Raw genomic sequence first — 11,077 nt, forward strand, 5'->3', positions numbered from 1 at the left:
CCCCACCCCCCTTCCCGCGCAGGGATAGACCAAGACTTCCCGCAGAACCGCTAAGGAGCGCCTCCTGGCGGCCCCGTCAAAATCCTCAACTGTTGGCAACCTGCTGGACCTCAGCACTCCCGCAGGCATATATATGGCAAAACATCCACACACACGCCTGCACACACGCACGCACTCATACGATGTCTAAGTCCAGAGTTGCACACACGGGGTCATACTTCCAACGCACACACCCTCATGCACTCGTTGACACGTTAAATTCAACCCAGCACACATGTCCTCAGGATCTACCATGTACCAGGAGATGTAGCCGATTCTGGGGACAGGAGAAATGAAACAAGATACTGGTCCTGTCCTGAGAGGAGCTCAGAGTGACCAGGAAGGGAAAAACAGACAAAGAGAGCACGTACTGGAGGCGGGCAATACTGCCCCAGAAAGTGCCACAGGTCTCCAAAGGGGAAGATGCCCTCACATCTTGCCAAGGAGATCCGGGAAATTGCATGGAGGGAGTGCTATTTGAGAGGGATCTTCGGAAATTAATGCTGCTGATGATGATAATGATGACTGCAATGATGTTAGATAATATGTACCTACTCTGTGCCAACACTGGGCTGAGCACTTTATTTGCATCACTTCATTCAATGCTCACTACAAGCCTTGGGAATAGGTGTTGTTGTCTCCATTTCACAGATGAGAAAACATTGAGTCATTTGCTCAAGGTTACTTAGTAAGTGATGGAGCCAGGATGTGAACTGGCAGAGATGAGGATAAGAGGTTCCAAGGCTGTGGGAATAGCATGCACAAATGCCCAGGCATTTTCAGAAAGAGTATCTGTTGGGAAATACTACGTGCTGAAGCAGAGCCCTGTGCAAGAAGCAGAGCCCTGTGCAAGAAGCAGAGCCCTGTACAAGAGGTGGCACACCAGCAGCAAGGAAGACAGACGGGTGCTAGACTGTGCAGGCCTTGAAGGTCAGCACAAGGACTCGCATCAGTTTAACAAGGCCATGGGGAGCCATTGCAGGGTGTGTGTGAATGAGCAAATCTGCCCCTTAGGAAGATTAATTGGATGGCCATGTGGAGGCTGGATGAGAGCTGGGGGAGAGACAGTTAGAGGTTATGGATAAATCCAGAATCTCTAGGTCCTGAACCAAGGCATTAGCAGCAGTCGGAGAATGGAGGGTGGGGATGCAGGCAGCATTGCAAAGCCACAGCATCTGGACTTCTCCCTGGAATTCTCCCTCGGCACCCCCACCCCAATCTTACTCACCAATTCCTTGTGTGATCTGTTATTCAGCTTCTACCTCCCCAGCCCAGCTGACTGTTGTGAGACCACTGCTGAGACTCCCTTGTTCCCTGCCACAGCCACAGCACTCAGAACAATGTCTGGCAGAAAGTAGATACTCAAGGAATATTTGTAGTATGAGCAAGTGAGTGAGTGAATGAATGAATGAATGAATGAGGAATTTGCTGTCTCTAGAGTTTTCAGTTGAGGTGATTGGGACAAGGCATGCTAGAGAAAAAGATGGGTGTGTGGGGAAAGCCAGGATGAGACTGATCTTTGGACAGATAGAATTTGAGATTATCCATGTGACAACATCCAACAGAGAGTTAAATGTGCAGGTTTGGGGGAGGGAAGGCAGAGAGAGGGAGGCATCTGTGGCTAAAGAAGTGCACTAAACCAAAAGGGGTAGATGAGATTCCCAAGGGAGAGGAAAGGAGTCAGCAAAGAAGAGAGAGAAGACCTATCTGAAAAGCAGGATGAACACCACAAGAGTGCTGTGTCATGGAATTCAGGAGGAGATTCCAGAAAGCTGGAAAAGGTGGGGGGAGGGAGTCAGCAGCAGCATGTGATTCAGCAGAGGGATGGAGGAGGAGGATGATGGCTGTGAAGACCCTCTTGGATCTGGCAATGGGAAGGCCTGTGGTGACTGATTATGGCAGTTTCAGGGTTCCTGCAGAGGCAGCAGAGCTCTGGTCTCACAGAGAGGTAGGGCTTGACTGGGAGGTGAAGACGTGGAGATACCACGTTGAAACCACTTCGTCACAAAGTGAGAGGGGTGAGATTAAGGGAAACACAGAATATAGGGAACGAGTTAAAGAAGGGAGGGGATAAAAGCAACCTGTGGAGAGGAGATGGAAGATGTGAGGAAGAGGGAGTGATGAGGTATAAAGAGAGGGAATCCAGGGCACAGGTGGATGCATTGGCTTCTTCCTCAGGAGCTAGAAGGAAGGGAGGTTACTGGAGCTCCCACTCACTGACATTAATTGTTTTGATTATTACAACCACCATTTACTGAGCACCCAGCATGTGCAAACACATCCCATAGAGTATTTCTAAAATTCCAAAGTAGCATTATAATTCTCATTTTATAGAGAAGATCAAGTATCAGTGAAGCTGGGTCAATTACTATTGCACAGCTTAAAAAGCGGCAGATGCAAGATGTAAGTCAGGCATGCCTAACCTCAGAGCTCATACCCCTTATACTTTGGCCCTTGAAGCAGGGGAAAGTCACTTGCTGAGAGGGAGAAGGCAGTAGTAGTTTAGGCCTTGAGAAAAGGAGAATTCGTTAGGAGAGTGTAGACAGAGTGAATAGGAGACTGCTTAACAGCTCAGAGGTGTATACTGGGATTGGGCAGCATGATTTTTGGGCAGAGTTGGGAATTTCAGATAAAGAATCCCAGCAGGCTGAAGAAGAGCTATTAGAGCCACAGGAATGTAAGCATTGAGAAAACTCAGTGGTGAGCAGAGGTACTTTGTAAACCGGGGGAGGGGTGGCAGTGGTAAACAATGTCTGATGAATGCATGCCTGCAAGCAGAGATGGCTGAAGAAGGTGACGGGTGATACAGAAATGGCATGTTGAGTTTGAGTGGTGCCCACAGACATCCAGAAAAGGGTATCCAGGATAAGGTAAATGTGTTTTTTTAGTTATGTATTGCCTATTTCCCTACACATGTATGCATGTACACCCACACTCACATACACACATACATACCTCAGAGTGTAATCTGCATGAGGTCAAGGCTTTGTCTGTCCTGTTTCCTGTAAATCCCCAGTGCCTAACACATTGACTGGCATAAAGTAGGTGCTCAATTAATACTTCCTGGATGAGTCAATATACAGGTCTAGGTGTCATCAGTTTCAGTGGTCATTAAAACCCCTAGAATGGATGAGTTCTTCCAGGGAAAGGTTAGAAAGAAAAAAGAGGCAGGGGCTTAGGTCAGAGTTAGGGGGAAAAAGCTTATGTAAGAGACAGGAGGAAGAAGAGGAGTCAGAAAATGCAAAGGAAGAGAAGAAAAGAGGAGAGGAGAGGAAACAGGGGAAGCAGGAACAGGAAAGAACTGAGTCACAGAACCAAGAGAGAAGGAGGTTTGGGGGTACAGTGGGGTTGTCAGCAGTTCAAATGCTGCAGACTGCTTCAACAGAGGCACAGGAGAAAGGGCCTGGAAGATCATCTGCTCCAGGAGAGAGACACGTCAGAATCACCCAGCAAGTTAGGGATGAGGGTGCAACTAAAGCCTGGGTGCCCTGCCCACCAATTTGGAACATCTCAACTTAGAGCCCTGCATCTCCCACTGCCACCTGGTAATTCCTTGAGCTCTATGTAAACACAGAGTAGGAACCCAAGAGTTCCTGAAATCACTTGATTATTAAATTGTTCATTTCCTGTTCTTAGAAATGAAGTTTTTTCACAATGTATTAAATCAAGCGAAAACATCTTGACTGAGCTGAGCAATCTTCAAACTCAGAATTTGGGGTTAGGCAGGTGGGTTCTCTTGCATTTCTTAGAAAGCATGGAAAGCCTGTTCCTTTTTGGCTTGTTCCACAAATATGTAGTCGGCAACGGCTGACATTTTATGAGCTCCTGCAACACCCCAGGCACTTGACTGGTATCATTCATTCTCCTTCAAACATCCATTCTAGGGTGGCCTTAATACTCCCCCATTTTGCAGGGAGCAAACTGAAGCTTGCCCAGGGACCCACAGCCAGTAAGTATAGCTGCCTGGATTTTGAACCAGGTGTGTCTGATGCCAAAGCCCCTGGGTTTTTTGTTTTGCTTTTTTTTTTTTTTTCTGCTACATAATGACTTTCTCTTCCCAGAACAACCTATCAGATGAACTGGTCTGATCACGTAGATAAGCTCTTGGGCCCCATATCATGAAATAATCTCAGTCTACCGATATGACTTCTCATCTTGAGAGAAATGAAGAAAATCTATCAAAGAACAACCAGTGACCCGGAACTCAGCCAGGTTGCAATATCCAGCCTTGAATCCAACAAGGTTGCAATATCTGCCGCCCTTTCCCAGGAACCTTTTTTCTTCCTTGCAAGGCTATGTGGGACAAAAGGCCTTGGGGAGCAGGCCTGGCCTCCGCTTACCATGAAGCTACTTCACACTTTGGATAGCTCACAGGTGTCCCCTCTACACTAGAAAACAGATCTGTGTCTATTAAAGAACCAGTGGAAATGAATGGTTAAAATACAAAGAAACTCTCAAGTTAGAGCACTAGGGTTCAGCTTCTCAGGGATGTGGGGTGAAGATGGTAAGGAGGCCAAGGGGGAAGGCTCTTCCTCCCCCACTTCTACCATTGGAAGAGTTCCACTTTTACATATTTTGCATATTGAGATTCCCATTAAGATTTTATTTGGAGAACACTTCTGAGGCAAAAACAGAACAATAAAAAATATAATAAAAACCGAAAGTCGGTGATTTAGGAAGAGGGGTAGGGTACTAATGTCTGCCAAGTGCCTGCAAGGCCTGTGCTAGGTAGTTTAAAAGGCCTAAGCCCCCAGAAGGTTATGTCTCCAACACTCCCATGTGAAATTCAAAATAAAAATCGATATTAAGCTGTAAAACATAAAAATTACATGTACACTACAATAAAAATAACTTATTTTCCATTTGTCTAATTTTCAAAGTCGGGATCTGTTTATCCAAGCTGGCTGCCCTCATTTGCTCAGCTGCCTCGGATTGGCTGGGGCAGTAACACCGGCTGGTCTTTTGATGGGCTGATCCAGTGGCCCAGGCTGGGCCCGCTCCAATCTCCGCCGGACCCCGGGGAAAGGTGGCATTGCCATTTCTCTCTGAGAGAGGAGGAAACTGGGGACATGAGCAGGTTAGGGCCTTGCTGAAGTTTCCATGGCAAATAAGGAAATGACAGTAGCATTGGAACCCAGATCTGCCTGACTCCAAGTTCACAGCTCTTTCCAATGCTCCTGGCTTCAATCAAATCTGAACAATAGGGTCAAGATGAAGGCTTTAAAATAGGGACCAAACCGCTTTCAAAAAGCTGTTTGGCAGCACCTACGTGTCTGCCCAGTAAATCGCTCTCTTCTCTCTCCTTTTTCCTCTAGCAGGGCATTGAGTCTTGACCTGAGTGATGGGTGCCTGGTGTCTGAACCAGGGTGAGGCTGCTGTCTGTCTAGCTCCACCGCCCTGCCTGCGCAGAGGCCTCTCCCATCTGACTCCCAATTCTCTTTTGCAGGTTGTCAGTCTTCCCGAGCCAGGCCAGCCAGGAGCGCTGCATGCAAATTCTGCCGTGGGCTAAGGCACGCTAACCAGAGCCGGCGGCATGGACTTCGTCATGAAGCAGGCCCTTGGAGGTGAGGTCCAGCGCCCCACCGCGCGTCCTCAGCGGGTCCGACCCTTGTGGGAGGGGGCTCGGCCCGCCCAGCCCCTCTCTCCCCAGCCCTGACCCCTGGCTGACCCCGCCCTCTCCCTCCCACCCCTTCCTCGTAGGGGCCACCAAGGACATGGGGAAGATGCTGGGGGGAGAAGAGGAGAAGGACCCGGACGCGCAGAAGAAGGAGGAGGAGCGGCAGGAGGCCCTGCGGCAGCAGGAGGAGGAGCGCAAGGCCAAGCACGCGCGCATGGAGGCGGAGCGGGAGAAGGTCCGGCAGCAGATCCGAGATAAGGTCAGCTCCGCCCGCCCGCCCCGGGGAGGGCCACAAGCGGGTAAAACCGGTTCAGCGAAAGCCCCTGCCGGGCCTCCCCTGGATCCCAGCTCTCACCTTCGCCCTAGCTCTCCCTGAGCCTCACTCTTCTCATCAGCAAAATGGGTGTCACAAGGACACCTCCCTCAAGGGACCCTTTTGGGGATTAAGAGAATGCGCGTAGTAGGTACTCCAAGAGGGTGGACCCTACGGTCCACCATTTAGTACTGCAGATCCTTGGGACCAAAAATGAGTGCAGTTCCGAATTGGAGAATGTTCGAAAAATACCACAGCGTCCTAAGCACCTTGTGCTGTTAGGTGTCACTCCCAGCGGATCTGGGGCTGCCACCCTACTCCAGACAGTCCAGTGCGTGTCTGTTAGTGCTGTGCAACAAATAAAGGCTAGAAGTAGTCTTCCATTGGTTCAAGTCAGATTCGTCACCAAATTTGGCTCAAAATATATGAGCAAACGCCCCGTGTTCAGATCTTTGGGGATTTCAGCACAGCAGGAAGTTCTCATGGGCAGACCTTAATTTTAAAGGAAACCCCAGGCATGGTCTCTCCCACTGAGGACCAGGCACCGTCCTACAGGGAAGACCCCTTATGCCCACTTTACGGATGAGAGAACTGAGGCTCAGGAAGTACTCCTGGCCACCTCGGCCAGTGCTGCATGATCTTGAGACTCCTGCTGTCTCCTTGCCCACCCCGCTTCATGCGCGTCTTTGCCCTCTCCCTCCTCAGTATGGGCTGAAGAAGAAGGAGGAGAAGGAAGCAGAGGAGAAAGCGGCCCTCGAACAGCCCTGCGAGGGGAGCCTGACCCGGCCCAAGAAGGCCATCCCTGCGGGCTGTGGGGACGAGGAGGAGGAGGAAGAGGAGAGCATCCTGGACACGGTGCTCAAATACCTGCCTGGGCCGCTGCAGGACATGTTCAAGAAGTAACCAGGCCTCCTGCCCCAGCCCACTCCACCTGTTACTACTTCTTTTTGGTTCTTTCTTTTCTTTTTATTAGGTTAAGTCTCAATTCTGAAGGGGAAAACCTCAGTTGGCCTCTGCCCCCCTTCCCCAGCCAGGGGCTTCTCCCCCTCAGCTCTCCCTCACACCTCCCTTCATTCCAGGGTATCCACCTGCACCCCACTCCCAAGTAGCTTGAAAAAGGGAAGACAGTCTTTCCCCAGCGGGGTTGGGGGGGCGCTGAACCCAGGGCCAAAGGCACTGGGAGCCCCCTCAGGAAGCCTAAGGTCATGCTAGTGTGGTGACCCCTATACATTCCTTCATGCTCCCCACTGCCAGGAGGACCACTGTCCCCAGTCAGCCAAAGTAATGACACATTCCAGCCCTGCCCAGCATGCTGACCTTTAGCCTCCAACCCTCAGTGGGCCCCCAGGTCAGGGCAGGGGCACTGAGTGGCCTGGCTCTGAGGAAGGGAGTCAGGGGAAGCCTGTACCAGGTAGGCCCAGGCCGAGAGACCCCGGGTCTGGCCAGGCTGGGATCTGGGCAGGAGGCTGGGGCTCTCCTTCTTCCATCTCCTTGGTGACACCCAGCCCAGGGGCACCCCCTTCTCCAGCCCCCACCTGGAGAGACATGACCCCTGCCAAGCTGGTCCCTCCAAATGGATCTTTTGTGGACTTTAGCTCATCTGTGGAGGAGCCCCAGGTAGGGAAGCCCCTTGTTCCTCACCCCCACCCCGCTTAGGTCCTGGGCCCCCACTGCCAGGCTGGGCCCAGCTTGCTCAGCCAAGGGGCTGCCCAGGCCCCCAGAAAACACTTGGAGCCATCGGGCAGCGATGGTCTGTGCCATGGGGAACACCCCCATTGGTGTGGCCAAGCTGCCCCCATTCTTAACCAACCCTCTCCCCACCCTGTCCTGTCCATGCGCTTCCAGGGCCCCATGGTCCTCAGGAGGACCCTTCCTGGCCAAAGCCCCAAGCCTTTGGTGAGAAGCCAATTCCCGCTTGACAGAAGGCACCATCCATTCATCTCACTGGCCAAGGACAAACTCTCCTCTGCGATGTCTGGGACTGGCATTTGTCCCCCACTCAAATTATCTCAGCTTTCTGCTCAGTCAATTGTGTGGGGATGGTGAGGGAAGAGGGGTCAAATGAGGGAGGAAACTGTATCCATGCATGCATGAGAGCATGTGGCAGAGACTGCATCAGAGATTGCGTGTTCAGAGATCATATGCATATGTGTAGGGCTAGAGCGTGTGTGTGTCTTGAGATTGTGTGTGTTGTAGTTGTTTTATCTATGTGTTACAGATTGTGTGTTAGCCTTGTGTATGTGTGATTGATTGAGGTGGTGTATTTGGGTTGAAATTGTGTCATGTGTCTGTGCTATCCATCTCGTGTTTAGAGGCTGTATATGTTAGCTTGTGTAAGAATGTGTTTTCAAAATAGCGTGTGTATTGGGAGTGATGGGTTTGTGTTAGGTGTTGTAGAAGCGTGTGTTTGAGAGAATTGAGAGATACTTGAAGGCTTGTGTGTGCATGTTTGGGGGTCTGAAAAGACAGTTACGTGCATGGATGTGTGCTTGGGGAGAAAGAACGTGGGTAAGATGTTCCCTCCCAGCCCTGAGACCATTGGTCACAGTTGGCCACTTCCAATAGGAGACCTTGTCCTTGGCCTAGAGTGCTCCCACCCTTGGGGGGCTCCTGCCTGAGGTCCTCAGAATCCCACTGCGACAGACCCAGGCAGTGCCCCAGGAAGCCATGCTGGGCCCCCGCCAGGGCCTATCCCAAAAGCAGGGGCCAGGGAGGGGGCGACTTGCCTGCCCTTGAAGCCCCTGTTCCCATTGGCCCCAGTTTGCATTCTGCAGGTTTTCCATTTTAGTGGATTCTGCTTTTATTTCAGAGACAGACATGTGTCTTCTCTGTCCGTTTCCAATAGGTAAAGCCATATCAGTTAGACTGCAATACTTTAAACACGAGACAAAACAATCCATATGTTTAGGGAACCAGAAAAGTCCCCTGGTCTGTCCCTTGCTTGGGGAGCAGGGCCTCGGCAGCTCCAGCTCCCTGGACTTACCTTCCTCCCTGCACCCCCGCCCCCTCCTTGTGCCCCTGTGTCCAGCCCCCCGGGGGCCTGTGTCTGTGTCTGTGCCTGTGTCTGTGATGGGGAGCCACCTTGCACCCCTGTTGTCTGCTTGTCTCTTTGTGTCTGTTATCCTGGGCAGGATGGTCATTCTCAAGAATCCTGGGGTCCTGGGCCAGAGACAAGCAGGGCCCAGTCCAGGGGCCCCAGGCCTCCCCAGGCCCTGTGTGTGAGCCCCGCTTGGACACAAGTGTTCAGAGGTGCCCCTCCGCCAGTTGACAGGGACCTTCAAACCTCGATGGTGATGCCAGGACACAGAGAGGACCAGATAGGTAGAAGAGACCAAGGCGCAGGGCACTTCAGATGAGCAGGAGAACCCAGTCAAACCAGATATTCCAGGTGGGCTGGAGGGACCCCAGACCCTCAGAGGGCTGCCCTGGTGGTCTCCACAGTGCAGTCCCTCTGTATTCCCAGAGAGGGATCAGGGCTTTCAGCCCCACCCTGATGCCTGCCCTCCAGGATGGCTGGTTTAGTCTGAGTCCATGTCCCAGACCCCTCTATCTGCTCTGGGACAGCAGGACTTGAGGTCTTCCTGGGGATGGGTATGGGGGAAAATTTCTGCCTGGCACACACCTGGCTCCAACCACTACCAAGTGATCACTCTTAGGCCCAGGGGAACACAATGACTGTCATTACTGACGCAGACCTGGCTGTGGAGAGCAACCAATGTGTGGCCCAGAAAGCATGTCTGTGTGGCACACGTAGTGCATAGAATACGTGAGAGTTGCTCTAGCAGGGGTGGGATCCTCACAGGATCGCCTGGGAGGTGAAGTGTGCGTGACCCACTGGGTGGGAGAGGAATGAGTGTGCACACATAAATGGGGCAGTGTGCATGCAACACACTTAGGGGAGGAGTGGCACACACAAGGGAGAGAACCCCCAGATAGGAAAATAGGAAGGAGCAATCATTTGTAGATGGGTGAAAAAAGAATGAGGTGCAAGGGAGCGTGCACCAGGTGAGGTGAGCGTATGTGCTCTTGGGGAAGGGCCCAGGCTCCCATGCCTGGGAGGCGCTGCCAGAGAAGGAAAAAGGCAGCTGCAGATCGCCCTGGGCTGGGCACCGGCGACGGGTCAGGATGGGTCAGGATCTCCAAACATGGACGTCCTCCCCTCCAAATCCAGAAGCTCCCAAAAGGTGTCCTTAACAGCAAGGCTGTGCGGGGTACTCCTCCAGATGGAATCGGGAAGTGGAGATGCTATCCCAGGTGTGTGTGAGAGAGAGAACGAAAAAGAGACGGCAGTATTGCAGCCCAGAGCCCCTGTCAGGGGACAGCTGGTGGGCAAAGCAGCCAGCCCACAGCCTTGTGGCTAGAGTGCAGTGCGGTGGGCCCCAGCTCCAAGAGCCCGGCACCCAGCTGGCAGGGTTGCCCATCTCCGCTGGCCACCTGCTCCATCCTCCAGGGTTCCACAGGCCCCTGACCGCACAGGGAGGCTGAGGTCAGCCTGGGCTCCCAGGCCTGAGGACATGCCTCCTACCAAATGTCCCCTGCTCCAGTCCCACTCCTGTCACCTCACGCTCTTCACTGGGGAGAGAATGGGAGGTGCTCGTGCTGGCCCTGGGTGGGAGCGGGGAGTCCTGGTGAGACCCAGGTGAGATCGACCATCCTGCTCGCGCGGGGGAACCCCTTTCCCACATTTGTGCTGTGTCATTGTTGCTCTGCTTCCTTTCAATGTGTCAGCGCCTGGGGGGAGGGGAGGAGCACCCCCTCAGCCCCCCTGAACCTGACCAAAAGCCATGGCTGTTGCTCCCTCCTTTGTATGATGCAAATGCTGAGATGTACAAAATCAACCATGACAACAAAGAAAAAGACCTTGTACAGCAGCTCTCTGTCTCTCTGTCCTCTTCTGTCCATCGGCACCACCAGGGACAAATAGGGGCACCGACTCACCAGGGAGGAGGCAACCCACAAAGCTCAAGAGGCCCCAGAAAATCTTCAGTTTTACCCTGACTTCTGGCCAGGACCCCATGAAAAGGACTCCAGAAATCAACTGCGGCCAGAGTTGGGACTGGGCTCAGGGTTCCAGGATCTCTCTGCCTCCCTGCCTTCCAGAATCAATT

General features: G+C 52.4%; 1 protein-coding gene across 1 annotated transcript in view; it reads left to right on the forward strand.

Moving 5' to 3' along the window:
- Positions 1–10,840, forward strand: part of CPLX2 (complexin 2) — an 89,101-nt gene extending 78,261 nt beyond the window's left edge. The window contains exons 3-6 of the mRNA XM_011946815.1: positions 5,486–5,603; positions 5,740–5,915; positions 6,675–7,121; positions 7,153–10,840. Of these exons, the coding sequence (XP_011802205.1) occupies positions 5,573–5,603; positions 5,740–5,915; positions 6,675–6,872 (405 nt within the window). The 5' untranslated portion in view covers positions 5,486–5,572 and the 3' untranslated portion in view covers positions 6,873–7,121; positions 7,153–10,840. The remainder of the gene's footprint in view (positions 1–5,485; positions 5,604–5,739; positions 5,916–6,674; positions 7,122–7,152) is intronic.
- The last annotated feature ends 237 nt before the right edge of the window (positions 10,841–11,077 follow it).

Source organism: Colobus angolensis, unplaced genomic scaffold, assembly GCF_000951035.1.
Source record: "Colobus angolensis palliatus isolate OR3802 unplaced genomic scaffold, Cang.pa_1.0 Scaffold254, whole genome shotgun sequence".
Taxonomy (NCBI): Eukaryota; Metazoa; Chordata; class Mammalia; order Primates; family Cercopithecidae; genus Colobus; species Colobus angolensis.